The following is an 18,325-nucleotide window of genomic DNA, read 5'->3' as shown; positions in this document are numbered from 1 at the left end:
GTAAACCTGCTCAACATTTGGCAATAAAACCCTTTCTGATTCTGATTCTGATTTAGTTGTTTTAAATTAACAGTGGCTCCATTTAGAATAAGCAACAAACACAGTTAGGAATTACTGAAAAATAAGCAAAGTCATTTGGATTTTCTCAATGCTTTGTCAGATAAAGCTCATTTTCACATACACTACACTTTTTTTCAGAATAACTGAAAAACTAACGTTTTGTGCATTCAAGTCCTTCCTAGGTGCCAGGAGGAAATGACATTGTTTCAGAAGGAGCTGTAAAAATCCCACTTCTATTAGATGATTGGCATCAGTTGTTTCATTCATGCCTCACAATCACCGTGCACGGCTTATTGTCTGCTGGAACTTTCACACTAACACAGGCGACTGTCAGAGTTCGCTTCACCCTGCCAGCCTCCTTCCTGGTGGCTATATTATCAGGAGTGTTTGTAAAATGGGAACCAACTGTTCTTGTGTTGGATTCAGAGAGTTCCTTCAAAACTGAACTATTTGACAGATATGGGGGTTCAGTTATTAACAAAAACATAGTGGATGAGAGGATAGCTAGATAGAAAAGACCATTCTTCCTCCTCCTCCTTCTCCTTCTTCTTCTTCTTCGTCTTCTTCTTCTTCTTCTTCTTCGTCTTCTTCTTCTTCTTCTTTTTTTTCTTTTCTTAGGTAATAATGATACCCTGGTCAGTTAGGTAGAAGGATTGCCAGTAACAACATGCAGCAAGCGCTTATAAGTAAAGTAAACACCTACTGATTCCTGCTGACTGTAATAGAGATCTGTGAGTCTGTGCATGTGCCTCATTTAATATAGCCGGGTTTACAGTTTGTTGAGCCCAAAGGAATATAAATCTGACACACATACGTATGAACACAGACCCTGAAATTAGAATAATAAATCCATTTATTGTACTCATAGTAACTTAAAGTTTTTGAGAAAAAAAAACAGTCAGTATTGCTGTTTCTCCTGCATAATGCATGTTCCAGCATTCATCTTATTCCAAAGTCATTGATCATTTATGTATTTTTTGGCCTCTCATCTGCATATACAATACTTTATCCTTTAAAAAAAAGAAAACAACACTGATGCGTTCCCTCTACATCTTTCATGATTGATTGCACCTTAGCTGCTGACTCACTTTAACGCTGACTGTAAAGTCTTAATTCTTTTATGGGATTTTTGTGGCGCTTGTTTGTTTTCTGTGGGGGGAGGAGGAGGGAGGGCACAGGAAAGGACTCTCCCTCCTCTGTGTGTTTCTGTTTGTTTGTGCGGGTGTGACAGCAGCAGGAGTGATGTGTAAATCGGTGATTGCGAGGCAGGATGATCTGTGACGAGATGAAACGGCGCCGTGTCGCTTTGAACATCAGTGTCAAATTCACACGCACGTATAGCGGGATCCTCATTTCAGCCTTAAATTTGGATTATATATTAAATAAAGCCTACTTCCCTCAAAATAAACTCAAAGTGAATCTGCGGCAGCCGTCTGGTGGGTCCCCATATGACAAGACAGGCAATCTGTTTTTATGGGCTCAGATCCCGGGGCAGGGGATTAAATTGCTTATTTGGATCCTGGGTTAAGAAAGTTTACCATAAGTACCTCTGAGGGTTATAGTAACAGGGGCAGAAAAAAGTTCTCTAAAGCTTTTTTAACACCTACTTTTAACTGAGAAGATCCAGGTTAGCTTGTGTCTCCATCTAAGAGTTTTTATGCATGTATGGTTAAGAACAAAAAGCAACTTTGTGTGTTTGGTGAGAATATGCATGGGTTTGATGACAATTAACATCCTCTGTCGTTCATGCTCATATTTAATAGCATTATTAATCTTGTTGTCATTTCTCTTGTGTCTTCAGTTCCAGCCAGTATCTACCAAGTGTCAAATGACATTACGGTGAATGAGGGCAGTAACGTTACACTCAGTTGTTTGGCCAATGGCAGACCAGATCCTGCAATCACTTGGCGACTGCTCAACCCATCAGGTAAGAACTGTCAATCAGTACTCATTATCACATTTGAATAAAAGGTTTTTGTTTTCTTAAGCAAACCATGAATAAACATCTTTTTTCTTTTTGGGTGCAGAAGATTAATGTCTGTCAACTTTACTAAAGCTTAAATTTGGTGGCATGACTCTGTTCTGAGACCCAGAGAGAGCAGAGGCGAGAATCCCATCACTGAAAATGGATATGGCTACAGATAGATAGTTGAAAGATGAATCTCGGGTCAGGCTAAAGCATTTCAAATACTATATTATATATGAGATATGAGCCAGTTGATGGAAGGGTAGGTGGAGAAGTGTATCAGCTAAGATACCAGCTAAGACTGAGATCAGCTGATCTGCGTCGCTTGTGGCTGAAACTGATTTTGCAGCCAATTAACTAACAATGTTGGATTTTTCTGGATCAATTTGTATGTTATGATTTGTTTCATAGCACACATTGGATTGGCAAATACTCAAAACAATAGGAAAGTCCAGAGTTGAGCTATTTGGCCACAATGGCAATAGGTATATATATGGAGTGGTAAAAGTGAGGAACAATGAACCAGCTGTCATGCATGGTGGTGGCAGCATCATGCTGTGGGGCTGTTTTGCTGTGAGTGGTACTGGTTACAGTACATTGCACAACATGTTTGGAATAATGACTACATTCAAGTTCTTCAACTTTACTTTAAATCAACCGCATGATGTTAGAAATAAGTTTTCCAATAGGACAGTGATCACAAACACAAATCAAAACTGCTTTTTGGAATGGATAAAGTAGGCTAACATTAAGGTAGGCTGCGTTAGAACATATTAACATTAATGCAGTCTCGAGAACCTTTCCTAGCCACTTTAACCCTCACTCATACCTTGCTTCAGGTGCCCTCAGTAGGTCACATGATAAAGTGGGGCAAGGTCTTATAATTTTTTTACCCTTAGCCCCCGGTTATGGTAATGACCCACACTTTCTTCATGCCTTGGCTGATGTGATGATGACCAGTAATGTATCCTCACCTGCCAAGGGTTAAAATCCGACCACTAGCTGTTAATACATACCAGCTAGTTTCCACCTTTTGTTTTTAGAGCTGAAGAAGCCTCATGGAGAAGAGGTGAAATGTATTCACAAACTAAAAGAAGTCCAATTGCCTTCTTTTTTCAAGCTTTTAACCCGCACATTGGGCTACCAGACTGTTTTCCCAAAGCCCCAACCATTTCAAATAAACTACCAATTCTGCCAAGAAGAGTGGTCAAATATCCAGCCAGGATTATTCAAGATGCTTATATACCTTAATAAATGCATGTAAATTTAACTTTCAGAGAATCCCTATATTAGCTTTTTGCATATAGTTGTCAAGCTGGTGTTTATGAATGCCATTAAAGTGTACAGGGGAGCTGGGTTGTGTTGCATCGCTCCATACATGTGCATCCCTCAGATATTGGCGACATTGTTGCTTTGGGATTTAATCCAATTTCAGAGAAAAGATAAATGTCTCGAACTGCTGATAAGCTTGTAGTTTGATGGATGAAGATGCTCGAGTTGACAACTTCGTGGTTTGATCGCAGCCTTGCTCTGATTTAAAGTCTTTCTATTTATGTGTCTTTATCAATTACTGCATCGGTTTGTCAGCACTCCAGACAGCTCTCATCAAATACATCCATTTCCTGCACCTGGAAGCAGAACAAATCAGAAGTTTCCTTTTCTTTTTTTTTTCTCTGTTTGCATTAAAGAAGAGTGATTTTTTTTTACCCACCACCTAATTCTGCAAGTCGTATGGATTCGACTGGCTGCTTTAATGAAAACTGAAAGCACCCTCCTATTTTCTGTCTGCAAAGCTGAAGGGGATCCCACAGAGTTCAGAGTTACTGCAGGTAAAGTTCCTTTGTAAGTGTGAACAGCTTTTGTTTCAAGGAAATTGATGGAAATGTGGAAGAGGAAGGAAAAAGCAATGTTCAATCGTAGATCTCTCACTCTGCAATATACCTGATCTTCATAAGTACGCCTCTGCAAGTTGTGTATAGTTCAGTAAGGAAGGTTCACTTTTTATTATCTAATTTCTCTGTGATTTACTGAGGATACAGGATGTAGGCACCTTCGATAAGTCTTTGTTATTCACTGGAACACTGTGATAGAAGGAAAATCCTGTTGGTGTCCCGGCTGTATTACTAGTCTACACATGCACCTGTGGTTCCACACCATTTTAAACATAGGCAATTTTGATGTTATTGTTGTTTCGGTGTGCTGCCTCTTTCTTTCCAGAATTCATAAGTCTGACCCAGTTCAAGAGAATATGAGGCACTGCTGGGCAAGATAATGATGGCAGCCTGTAGTGTGACTGCTTTACGCCTTTGCCTGCTAAGGTGACAACGCCGCTTCCCACACCTAGCGATGCTCTCAATTATTTTCTAAGGCCACAGATGTTCATGAGACCCAAAATTCCAGTCCAAGTACAGGCCCAAATCTCTTACTCTGAGCCTTCACTCAGTGTTAAATATCCAGTGTAAAGAGTAAGTTTAAGTCCATAACAGTATGGCCACATTTACCGTAATGAGCATTTCTATTTAACATACTTTAAAACAACATCGTTAATCTTCACTGTAAACCACAGCAGAACATCTGTGTCAATAAGTGGAAAAACAAGACGTGTTCAATCCGAGATATATGCATGTTCAACGACAAGGTTACTACAAGCTTTTACTGCTCATTACACTTAACTGACTCTGTTAGGTATCGTGGTCATTCACGCCATACGTTCACCCTAACACAAATCAGTGTTATAAAGGAACAGGGGAGGAATATTCATAATGTTTTATTACTTGTCAAGTAAACTCTTAAAACGTTAAAGATAACTTTTACATTTCGTGACTCTTCTGCAACCTCGAGTGTGACTCACGGATTCTACTGCCAAAGTCTGGCTGAAGCTCATTATTGCATAACCACATGAATATTCATATTCCCACTGATGACTCTTTGTGTGTATGTTGCTGTGCATAAATGTGTGAAAATTTCCTTAGACACGTTCCTTAGGCTTCTGTCTTTTTAAGGCCCTTCTTTGATCGTGATCGTGCGCATTCATGTATTTCCAAAGTCTGATCACCGTCCAAACCCTAAACTTTCAAATTCGATGTATTTGGAAGAACTGCCAGGAACCCAAACTAAACATGACAGAATAAAGGAAAGATCGATGACAGACATAAATGTACATTTGACAGACTTTCTTGTCTTACCAAGTCAAAAGCCTCTCCAGAACTAAGTAACTAAGTATTTAAATTATTTACATTGATGAAACAGTCCACACTTTGTATGGCTTGGAAACACGTACAGAAAATTCCTGTACCGTGGGCTGTAATATACCAACCACCAATCGAATTAATCCATGAAGTTAGTATTTTTAAAAGCTTCCAAACAAAAAGAAATAATAATAATTGAAGTGACTGTTAACCTGCTTGTAACCTAACAATGACAATTAATACAGACAGCACAACGTTCTACTTTAAATCAAACTGACCAAACCATAAAAACCAACAAGCCAAACAGAGAGTAACAACCCAAGAAGTCAATAAAAAGCAGACAGTGAGCCAGCTCTGGAATACAGCATTGTAAAGTTTTGTCTGTAAAACTTCTTTTCTCGAGGGCTCACAGATAAAGCCTGAAGCAATTTCATAGAAACAAATAAGTCGAGTGACAAATGATGCATTTTCAACCAACTGTCCGGGTTGATATCCCAACCTAGGATTTGTTTATAGGATAGTTAATAGCAGGGTTTCTCAGGCTGTCCACACTGATTATGGCTGTCATCTGTTTCCACGGAGACATCCAGTCTGAAAGTCAGCATTTCACAGTCTTTTGTCTGTTATTGTTGCTTCTTTCACTGGTTTTCATGAAGCTAATTTGATCAGAACTGACACATTTCATGCACGGTGGATCATTTTTTCCTTTCTGTTTATCTCTCAATTCACCTTGCATGCAATTTTTGTTTTATCGCTGAGAAAGAATGCAGGCACATTGTTGCACATCATTCTGAGGTCATATAATGTTGTGCTTGGGCAAGTCTGGCAAAGATTTTCAGACCTGCTTTGTTAAGAGTAAAGAGGACCATGCTGCAACTCGGTAAGATTTTTAGCATGATTTGAGATGATAGTGATACTACATTATGAGTATAAATGTGGAATAGAGGCATCTCATTTAAAAAAAATGACAATTGATGAAATCAGCATGGCAGCGTGGTGGTTAGCACTGTTGCATCAGGTCCTGTGTTCATATCCACTGACTTGGGGGTAATCTTTCTGTGTGGTGTTTGGAAGGAAGCCAGTGTGCCTGGAGAGAACGCATGCGAGCAGAGAACATGCAAAGACGACTGCCAGTTTTAAATTAGTTGTAGGTGTGAGTGGTTGTGTGTCTCCTTGTGTTAGTCCTGGCAACCTGTAAATGGTCTACCTTGCTTTTTCCCCCCACGGCAGTGTATCCAAGCTGCTGCTGATAGGCTGCCTCAGCCGGACAAGTTAAAGAAGATGGATGCACAAAAACAGTTGAAACTAAAAGCCAGTTTTAACAGTATTTAAGTACGTTATATCTTCCTTAACGAGTGGGCCAGTCTGAATGAAACACTGCACAAATGTCATCCTACATACAGCAATTATTAACATCCATATGTTCTTTTTTTAAGATTTCTTATTCATTAAAATAATTTTTATTTTTTTATTTTGTTCATGTCATCATCCTCCTGCAAATGCGATGTTATGTTCTCTGTTTGTGTTTGTTGCCCGTGTTTAACTGTACTTTTATGTGCACACAGACTTCTGTTCCAGTGACCGCTAAATGTAAAATGAAGAATTAGAAATAAAGTCCTTAAATATCACAGACATATAAAGGTAAAGCTAAAAAAAAATGTAACGACCATCTTGACTGCATGAACCCATGTGTTAAGAAACTGCGATAACAAAACGTTTCACTTTAACATGGAGAGACTGTCACTTTGTACTTAAACCTTTCCAGTCATTAACCACTGATTAATTTGTCATCAGACATTTGCGATCATTTTTGGAAGGAACTGGTATATGATGTGAAGATGATAATGCTGATAGTGGTCTCAACATAAAGTAGGCTGCTATGAGCTGTTAGAAATGACATATTTTGCCCCATCAGTTGGGCGTTTTGGGCTTTTACTTCAACACTGTTATCTGAGCTTTAAAGTCCTCTGGCACATCTCCTTAACTCTGATAAGAGTCTATCTTTGGTAAATCAATGGCACTAATGGGTTTAGCTGGATTTTCCTTATCACTGCTATTCATCATTTTCTACTTTCACTGCACTTTGTACATTGCATTTGAAAAATGCAGACTGCTGTGGGATCAGTTCATTTCTTTCCTCGTTTCTTATGATTGCCAGACTCCACAGGACAACTTAATTTAACACATGTACATCAGGCGTCTCGTTAAATAAGTCCCTTTGACCACAGCCATGAAAGGGAGACTGAAGACCTGAGAAAGGACAGGGTAGGTTCTCCACTGTGCTCCACAGGTTCAGTGTAACTTTTAGTTTAGCTGCTTGATACAGGGCCATGCTGACTGTACCACACTATCCTGTCATTCTTGTTCTTTTTATCAAAATACTTTCTGTTCAGCCCTTGCGAGGGCTCTGCTATAAATATGGGCTTAATAACTCTTTGCTTGAACTGAATGTGCAGAAGGGAAGGTATATTCATCGCAGTGGAAGGATTGAAAAGAGGGTAAGGAGAAGCAAAACATGAGTGCGTGAGGGAGGCTGAAAGCACGTGTGAGACACAGAGCAGTTGTTCAGTGCCTACAATCTTCCTCTGACATGCATCTGCTGAGATCTGCAGACACAATGGGATAAATCTCTGTAGCTGGCTGGCTCCTAACTTGGGCCCACTACTGGTTTTGTTTTGGGGATTCTTTTTTTTAAATCTCCTCGTAGGCTAGAGTTCCTGGGTGGTGGAGGGCTGGAAGGCATCGAGCACGATGAGGGGAGAAATAGAGCTACTGGTCAAGCAAGGAAACTTTCAGAGCACCAAAACAGAAGTCAGACAAGTATGAAAAATACATGCCCTCTGGCTCACTCTCGCTTTCCATGACACAAGAAGGATCCATGCAGAGCTGTAAAGAAGGAGGAAGTGGTGAAAGTTATGCTATCCTTAGGGAAGGAAGGAAACAAAGAAAAAAATGAAAAAGGGAGCAAGGCAGGATATAGTGAGAGCTCGAAAAGAAGGACAGAATACTGCTTTAATATTTAATAGAGGTGCCATCATTCTTATCATCAGTTATAGCAACTCCAGTTGTTAATTAATGTTCCGTTATGCAATCATGATCCTCTCAGCTCTGTGGTGTAATAGAGTTTACCAGTTACCCAGCACCGTTGGGAGACTAACCACAGTGAACCTCCGGTCTGCACAAGCAAAGACGAGCAGGCTGCAGTGAGAACAGTAAGACAACAATGATTAAAATTCAGGTCATAAAGAAGCATCGACTTATTAACTGTACTGCACATTGGCAGCTGAGTGGAAAAGGGGCCACTAAGAGCCTCCTGTAAGCAAAATATCAATACTTTAAGTCCCTCGATGCCTATTCCCTGTCCATCAGCAGTCGTGTTTACTGTCATTGTGTCCTTCAGCAACACCCTGAACTCTTAAGGCGTTCTGGATAATAGCATCGGCTAACTGTAAATTGGTAAGCTATGAATCTACCCCAACAGTTTCATTGCAACAAAGACATCTGTCCAAATGAATTGATTTGGACCACAGCCCACGTTCCTTGGCTATATGATCCCCTGAATATTGAAGTCATAACCCTTTTATAACAGCGTTTGGCAGGGCAGCCGTTCAGAGATTTGATGCTGAGTGCCCTTGACACCCTTCGTACATCAGCCAGAGCGCTGTCGGCCGTGCTCCAAGACCAGGCTCGGGGAAGTCTCCCCAGGACTGTCACCTTTTCTCGAAAGCTCTCTCTCCCCGTTTCTTCTCTGCGACTCTTTGTCTATCCATCTTGAGCTGTTGTGCCGTCCTCCTCTCCTTCATTTTCACTCTCACTGCCTCCTCCACTTTCCATCATCCTCCAATCTCATCCTTTTGGCAGAAGTGTGACAGTCATTTCAGTTGTCCTTCCTGCTCCTCAATTCACTGTCTGGGGAAAAACGTGGTGTTAGCGAGCACAGCAGAACATGCTCGTGCACAGCCGTCCACATGTATCTCTGCACTCCAGGGGGAGTGGAGCAAGCAAGAGTGCAGATACATAGATGCCTCAGTAGTCTGACTTCCGTGCCGTAGGAGTGGGTGTGCAGATTAGTCGGGAGACACACACACGTATCATTGTGTGCCAAGCTGTCAGTAACAGAGTGTAGCTGACAAGCCAGCTGATTGTAAGAGTGAAGTGTAAGGTGGTGACAGGTTCTTGTCAGAGCAACCTGGGTCAAAGCTTCCACTCCACATCTCCAGCTGTGTTCATGTGTGTGTGTGTGTGTGTGTGTGTGTGTGTGTGTGTGTGTGTGTGTGTGTGTGTGTGTGTGTGTGTGTGTGTGTGTGTGTGTGTGTGTGCAATCAATGGAACGCCAGCCCCTTTAGGAAGCAAGGAGAAGACAGCTGCTCATCTGTCTCGCAGCAGGTCTCAGATCTGCTGACTGTCACTGTTCACTTGTTTGTTTACAGTCAGCGCCATCAGCAGCTGCTCTGAAATCAGTCTGATGCCACATGCTATACAGGACATTATGAGCACAGCTTGCCCTGTGTCTGCCTAGCCTCATTAGGTGTAGACACCGCTGGGTGGGCTGAACACTAGAGCTCAGACTTGTTTAAAGTCACGACTATGTTGAAACTGCACTTTTTGTCGAAGCCATAACCTTTTATCAGGTTTGAATCCCTGCTGAAGAAACAGAAGCAAGAAGAACAAGAAATGAGTTAGGTAATGCAGGTCGAGTACAAACTACTGACAAACATATGGAAAATCTAATTAAACTGAGCAGAGGAACAAAACAAATCCTGCCATGGCAGTAAATGGTTTGATGAGCAGGAAAAAAAGGATGGGATTCTTATACTATGACATATGCAGTAAGCAGCACTCAGTGTCATGGCCACCTGTGGGAGATTTAACCATTTTATGTGATAGCAAAGGCTAAATGATGTTCCCGAAGCTCTTAATAACATCTAAGCATTTACCTTTATAATAGGCGTATCATGATATGATTTATGTTCTTCACAACAGTAGTGCAAGTTTTTCCTTCTGGAAAAAAGAATACGTCTGGATCTAAATTTACATAGAACAGGCACAGCTGTACTGATATTCCACTTGAACATCAGCATGGCTAAAGAAGTTTTTATCTTTCGCGTTTTTCATCTGCGCGTGGGAAGCAAAGCCTTGCTTCAGTAGGACATTGTGTTAATAAGTATTATTGCAAGAATTAAATTGCAATAACTTTGTTGTTGGATTGTTAATGAGGATAAAATCACAGTGCTTTAAAAGTGTTTTCATACCTTTCACGCTTTTTAATGAATGTTCTTGTAATAAGCATCAATTAATGAGTAAAGAGGCACTAATGAGCCCTTATAAGAGCCTTAATAACATATGTTTGGTTAGAAAAACTAGACTAATTATGACTGACAGACAGATAGACAGAATGCTAGCTGGTGATCACTTCATAATATATACCATTACTTCATGTAAATAATTTTGCATAATACTCAAAGACTACAAAAGCCATTCCAGCTTGTACAAATAACATATAACAAAATGCCCCCTAAAAACAAGCTCATGAGGGAACTAACTCTGTAACGACAAATCATATCCTCGCGTAGGTGGTACAGAAATATGTTCAGTGCTACAAAATCGCAGGACCACTACATCATGTTTCATATTGTTAAAGACGGCTGCTACTGGCTATTCCCCCTTAAGCCAGCAGATCGCACTTATTTTCTGTTTCAGTTTTATCTGCGTACACGAAACCACGTGGGCAGAGACACTCTGACCTTGCTCTCCTCGCTCTCCCTGTGTAACACAAAGCCTCTCTTTCCCATGGCAAATGCAAGTCTATTGAATCAATCCAGACAGTAATGCGAAGCCTTCCCACAACAATAGGCTAGATCCGTTTATCAGCTGTGTTTAACAAAAGCCAGACAACCCAACTCTCCTTCATGGGAATTCAATCACTTAAACCCTATTCTGCTTTATCAACAATTAATCTCCTTCTAAAGCCTCACACTTGAATGGGACAAGACAGCAAACAGCACACAGTGTTATACGGTGTGATGCCACACTGAGAGCAACCCCAGCACTCCCTCAAACAAACAAGAAGAAGGAAAATGGGACAGAGAGAGGAACAACAACGTTCAGAAAAACAGACGGCAGCGTCGCTTCGCTGTGCATGTCATTTCTTCGGCTCGAGAAGCGGCAAATAAACAGCCGTCTTGTTTTTGGCTCCAACTCCTGTGTTATTTCTGCACTGCCAGCAGCAGTGGTGGCAAACGGCTGTGAACAGAAGTGGAAGTTCTCCTTTTGTCCTCGGACTGCCGATGAGCTATCGCTCATGTACCGTAGGGCTTCTTGCTGCCAAGAACAATAGGACATTAGAATTCAGCTGACAAAGCACAGCACATTAATACAAGAAGTCACTCAAAGACTCAATATATATATCTATATTTATAGAGAGAGAGAAAGAGAGAGAGAGACATTGGAGTGTTCGCTTAAAAAAAACATGAATTTTTATGCTGTAGGAAAAGCATAAGATCTTCATTGACATTAAAGGGCATTTGTCATTGGAAGACAATGTCAGACACACAGAAATCATATGCATTGAAACTTTTAAGAAGATCGCAGCATTGTGCCCCATGGAAAGATATTTGCATTTCATCAGGCATTTGTTTTTGGCAACACACTGTCATAAAAAACTCGTTTACTTTCTGAGCCGCTCGTGTTTTCATTATCTCCGCTGCAAGAAATCTGTTGATGAGAATAGTTATTCAGTAATTATGTGCTGACCCATCATTTAAATCACAGCGACTCCCGACAGATAGATAGCTGCCATGTGGCTGTGTTAGATAAAGCCAGGACCAACTGTCCAAACACAATCGCACACACGCTCAAATGCACGCACACACTCTCACACGCAGAGTTAAAGGGGTGATCATGGGTAGGTGCGCATACATGGGCACGGGCGTGCTGTCGCGCTCGTGCAGACAAAAGAAAATAAATGTCGCGGGGTCTTTTATGCTACTTGACTCTGAAGTTTCTCAAATCAGCTGCTTAACATAAATTAGCATTTGCAAAATAAATGTAATGTTTCGCGCCGTGGCGAAGCGGCGCCGATGAATGATGCATGAGGACATGCAAATGAGCGCAATCCAGCAGAAGTTTGCTCGCCGCTGTGCGATTCACATCCCTCGTCCACATCCTCCTCACTACCCCACTGCCACTCTCCATCTTCCCCTGCTTCCTCTCCCATCCCTTACTTGAAAAGGTAGGGCGGGGGGGGGGTGCACAATGTTTTCCGGTTGTGTCCATCCCTAAGCAGTCCCTCACCCCTGCAAAGTGCTTTAATTGATATGGAAAACCTCAAGTTGTTCGTGCAAACTTTGCAAACAATGCAAATCAGTATCCGGCACGCATTTGCTGAAGTGCACTTCTTCCAAGCTGCTCAACTCGTCCCAACTTGCTCCCAGAAATCCCACTGTTGCATGTCCCAGAGGCCGCAGGGGCTCTCGACAGTAAAATGTGGGTAATTATGTGCATTGTCTTTTCAGAATGGCTGCATCGCAAATTAGAGAATGGCAGAAAAACAATTTGAGCTCAGTGTCCGAGAAGTAGTTAAATACCAGCTTAAAGACCAGCTTTCAATTTTGTTATTAAAGAAATCAGTAACTGATCTGCATTCAGCTGATGCGCTCAGCTATGAGCACAAACACTGAATGCTTTACACACCTGGGACACAGGCTTTTTCTTCACTTTCCAGTCGAGTTTTCCACCAAATTTCACATGCTTTAAAACGATGACGGCAGGGGAGACGAGCTGGCTCGGGTGCTCCATTTAGGGCATCACTTCTCAACTGCGGGCAGCTGTAATGCAGCTTGCTGTATAACTTAATCATTCGCAGATGCTTCCTGTAATTCTCCATCATTTCACGCTTTCCATTTACAGTATCCTGTTGTTTTCGTGCATCTTTGAGGGGGGTTACGTCCGCTGCAGTCCAAATTCACACGGCAGAGGTATTACTTTCCAATTCCTCCCTGAAACAGTGCTTATCAAAGAAGCGGTTTCCAGTCACCAAGCACATCAGCAAAGGTAATTTAATTTTAGGTTTAGATTTTAGCCGTTATGGTATAGAGTTCCCTTTGATCAGGAAATAGTTTCTCCCTAAGAGCAGCAGTAGCTCCTAAAATCCAATATGTCTTAATAATAAGAAGAAAACAGGAACAAATCATGACACTTAGCATTTTCACTGGAAAAATAATAGCTGCTTCCCAGTGTTGTTCATTGATCTGTTGTGCATATAGAGAACAATCCACCACCTATTCCCTCCATGTTTCTCATCGAGCATTCTATTGTTAGAGCAGCTCAAGGCTACCGGCGCACCAAATGCCCCCACTCCAAGTGCACTGGGAGAAAAGTTGGAAAGAAACACTCTCACTAAGGAAATGTAATCAATAGACTTGTAGCAAAGGCATTTCAGGCAGGGGATCAACTCTGACCTGTATTCAGAGATATTACAGGTGCAAGGGGAGGCACATATATGTGTGAGCTTGGAACAAAAACACAAGATGTAGTTTTAGTGTTTGTGCTGCCAAAAAAGCCTTCACTCTCAGGAGTTTTTCACAGCCATTTGAAGAAATAAAAAAAGAAACCTAAGCGTATCCTGGGTTTACAAAAGAATGTACAGATATAACATATACATGCATCTCCATCTCCACTGCATCTCCATCTCCACTGCACTCCACTCAGCACTCACACACCTGGACAAAAAAGATTCATATGTTCGAATGCTGTTCATAGACTTCAGTTCAGCATTCAACACTATAATCCCCCAACAGCTCACTCAAAAACTGGTCCAGCTGGGGCTCAACACCTCACTGTGCAACTGGCTGTTGGATTTCCTCACCGGAAGACCTCAAGCAGTACGGGTCGGCAGTAATACATCCAGCACCATCATTTTAAACACGGGGGCCCCGCAGGGATGTGTGCTGAGCCCCCTCCTCTTCACTCTGCTGACCCATGACTGCACTCCATCACACAGCTCCAACCTCTTCATCAAGTTTGCGGACGACACAACGGTGGTGGGTCTCATTAGCAACAGGGATGAGACCGACTACAGAAGTGAGGTGAGACGCCTGGCCACGTGGTGTGCTGACAACAATCTCTCTCTGAATGTGGAGAAGACGAAGGAGATTGTTGTGGACTTCAGGAGAATGCACACCCAACATGCTCCTCTGACCATTGACGGAGCGTCTGTGGAGAGAGTGAGCAGCACCAAGTTCTTGGGTGTGCACATCACAGAGGATCTCTCCTGGACGTACAACACCACAGCACTGGCCAAGAAATCACAGCAGCGTCTCTTCTTTCTCCGCAAACTAAGAAGAGCAGGAGCTCCAGCCCCCATCATGTACACTTTCTACAGAGGCACCATCGAGAGCATCCTGTCGAGCTGCATCACTGTGTGGTTTGGAGCCTGCAATGCGTCCTGCCATAGAACCCTCCAACGCATAGTGAGAGCTGCAGAGAGGATCATTGGTGTCTCTCTCCCCTCCCTCCAGGACATTTACAGCACCCGTCTCACTAAAAAAGCCCTTTGCATAGCGGCTGATCCCACGCACCCAATGCAAAGCTTCTTCAAGCTGCTGCCGTCAGGGAGGAGACTGCGGAGTCTCCAGGCCAGGACCAGCAGACTGAAGGACAGCTTCATCCATCAGGCTGTCAGGAAGCTAAACTCCCTCCCGATTCTGCCCCCCTCTCCCCTCTTCTCCACCACGGTCTCACTGAACTCTGTCACACACACACACACACTCACTCTCTGACGCACTCACTGGCCTGCTCCAGTCACTTTGTGGAGCATTGGACTGCCATTACCTCATAAGACTTTGTTGTTACACTATCTCTTACCGTATACTACTAAATCTCCATTTGCACTATTTGCCTATTTTGCACCACTATGCCTTCTTACTTGAATATTGTATATTGTATATTGCATAGCTTTTTTTTTTTTGTTATACGTAAAATTGTATTGTATTTATTTAAATTTTTACTTTTTAATTATTTTATTTGCATTTTTCTAATCACTAGGGTTTGAGAGTAACGCAATTTCTATTCTGTGTATGTCCTGTACATGTGGCAGAATTGACAAATAAAGTTGACTTGACTTGACATAAGTTCGACCTTAACCTCAGATGCTGGGATTAACCCTTTAGCAGAAACACATTTTTGCAGGTGTTCTAAAATTGTCATCCATCAGACTCTGACAGCAGTTTTATGAAAGGCTTTCGTGAAAAATTCCTTCAGCTGCAAAATATTTGTGGTTTCTCTCGCGTCTGTTTTGTCTCCCTGCGCAACATCCGAGTTTGATTCACACATGGGCTTTTTTTAACTGGGGCACTCAATAAACCTACATTTCTTCTCTTTGAGCCGTTGAGTTTGTGTGCTGGTGTGGCTGGGGTCATTATTCTTTGGAAAGATAAATTTCTGGGTTAACTTTCAGCTGTCAGACAGATGGTCTGACGTTATCTCAAAGCACCATTTGATGATGCTCAATTTGTTGTTGAATTCATTGCTTAGTCTTTGAGGGAGTATCGGAGCTCCATCTCATTACATTTTTACCACTGTGCCTCACATTCGGTGTAAAGTTCACTTCCTGGAAAGCTGTGTTTTGTCTGTGGCAAACATGTCCCCATCTTTGACTTAACTGTCCGTAGCATGAGATTCAAAAATGTATGCTATTTGTCTGCATGTGTGGTGACAAACCATTAAAGCAAAGCCTCCACCGCACATGCTGGTCACATTTGTGCAATCTCTTTGTGACTGCACATGCATCCACTTTGAAACTAACAGTTGCGAGAGCTTTTAGTAGATCTTGAGATGAAAACCAGCTGGTTGTCACTTGAAAACGAGCCACCTGTCGATGAAGTTCCTTTCAGTGGAATGATTTAGTTCAAATCACAGAGATCTTTTTGTAAATCCCTTGCTAGCCGGTCAGCAGCCATAGAGAGAAAAGAGGGAAAAGGGTATTTTTTTTGGAGCCACTTGTAACTGTTCTGAGTACACTAATTGTTGTTGCAAGTGCACAAGATGTCATTTGCTCCACACTATACCAGTTTTCTCCCCAACATGCTAAATACTCTACTACAGTATTAACAGATTCAAATCCCCCCAAAACACAACTTAGTTGAAACATAAACCAGGTTTCGCTCCATTTTTAGTCATGTAGTAATCACCATGTTGCCCATGGTGATGTTTGTAGTGGTCCTGGGTTCTGGTAGGTTTGGTCAGAAAGTGATAACGCAGCATTATAAGTTATAAATAACTGTGCCTGCAAAAGAGTAGGCTGTGATTAATAGTCCACCATCCCTTTTGGCAGTGTCTATCACACATACACACGCACACACACTGGAGGAGGCAGGTCTTCAAATGCCCTGGCTATCAATAATCTGCATCGCTAAATTATAAAGTAACCAACATTCATCATACACCTCTCTGCTATTAGGCTAAGAAACAATCAGGTAGTCTAAGGAGCTTGGAAAGAAAAGCGTATGGACTTCTTTGAGTTGCTTGAAGACGTTTCACCTCTCATCCGAGAAGCTTCTTCAGTTCTAAGGGTCAAATGGTGGAGAGTCCCAGATTTAAACCCAGTGGGAGTTTCCCCCCAAAGAGGGACAAAGGACCCCCTGACCATCCTCTACCTAATCCCATGAGCCAAGGTGTGAAAGCGGGTGTGGGTCACAATCAGCCAGGGTTTTGGGTGAGTTCATTGTGAAACCTGGCCCCACCCTATCATCCTGAGGTCAGATGGCCCAGGATGTGAGTGGGCGTTAAGGCGTCTGGGGAGGGAACTCAAAAACTGGATTATAGATGGCAGAGAGTTGGTGTCATAAACCACCGCCTCTGTTCAAAGATGGTCGCTCACAGTGGACATAAATGGCTTCTTTCACTCCTCTTTCAAACCATCTGTCCTCTCTGTCCAAAATATGAACGTTGGCATCCTCGAAAGAGTGTCCTTTATCCTTAACCCTTTAGAGCCGATCGGAGCGGGAACGCTCTGTTATGCGTAACTATTTTTTAAATCCCAGTAGCACTGCAACCACGTAAGCTAGCACAAAAAATTTTTTTGCATATGAAACCGGAGGAGTTGTACTTACATCTGATGCCATCAGCTTGTCCTAGGTCACGGTTTCCTTCCACATATAGCTTTGCAAAAACTGCATAAAAAGCACTTGCAGCAACAAAAACATAATATTCCAGAAACACACTTTACCGATCCGATCAGCTGTCCATAACACTTCCTACGTTGGAATAGATGTCAGCGCGAACTTTTGCATTTCCGCATTACCTGCCCGAAACCGGAAGTGACGTCATTTTCGCGGAAATGTAGTCTTTTTTGCGATCAGGGCCTCAGGGCCTATACTGCTCTTTTTAAACGTTATCTTTGACTTTATGACTTTCTGTGTCGTTTCTGGGATGCTTAGGACTCATATTGCACTGCTGGAAATAGTTTATTTTGATGCATATGCTGCTTTTTTGCAAATTTGCAGTATAATATTTATTTTCGTTTTTCCTGCAGTGTATAAAAATTGGTGTATTTCAAAAATAAAACTATGAAGACACTCAAAATAAATTTCCTGTGGTGGGAAACTATTTTGTGCAACTTTTTTGTATTTACAGTTTTGAGGGATAAGCCTCTTAAATTTCTCTAACTACAAATATATGTTAAAAAATCAAAAACGATTTTCAATTTTTTTGTAGTTTATTGCACTTTTTTGCAATTTATGTAATTACTATGCACTTAATGAATACATATTATTAGAATCTGGGCTATAATGGTTGTATTGATGTATAGCAACTTGAAATGCTCCCAAAAATGGCTCCACAGCATGTAAAAATATAATATAAGCTCTGGCGGACTTGGTTCTATGGTAGGTCTTAAAGGGTTAAGATGCAGATGGACTGCTGAGTCTTGTCCTGTGGAGGTGGCTCTTCTGTGTTGTGCCATGCGCTTGTGAAGTGGCTGTTTGGTCTCTCCAATGTAGAGGTCTGAGCATTCCTCGCTGCACTGTACAGCATACACCACATTGTTAAGTCTGTGTTTTGGAGTTTTGTCTTTCGGGTGAACCAGTTTCTCTCTGAGCATGTTGCTGGATCT

The 18,325-nt window shown here is 41.9% G+C and overlaps 1 protein-coding gene across 1 annotated transcript in view; it reads left to right on the top strand.

The window, feature by feature from the left end:
• Positions 1-18,325, top strand: part of lsamp (limbic system associated membrane protein) — a 241,421-nt gene that overhangs the window by 202,276 nt on the left and 20,820 nt on the right. Inside the window, exon 4 of the mRNA XM_085371524.1 lies at positions 1,862-1,987. Coding sequence (XP_085227650.1) covers positions 1,862-1,987 — 126 coding nt within the window. The remainder of the gene's footprint in view (positions 1-1,861; positions 1,988-18,325) is intronic.

The sequence above is a fragment of the Diplotaxodon limnothrissa genome, linkage group LG14 (assembly GCF_057381915.1).
Source record: "Diplotaxodon limnothrissa isolate DT_005_m linkage group LG14, D_limnothrissa_male_GT1.1, whole genome shotgun sequence".
NCBI lineage: Eukaryota > Metazoa > Chordata > Actinopteri > Cichliformes > Cichlidae > Diplotaxodon > Diplotaxodon limnothrissa.
This window is presented reverse-complemented; position numbering and strand designations above follow the sequence as displayed.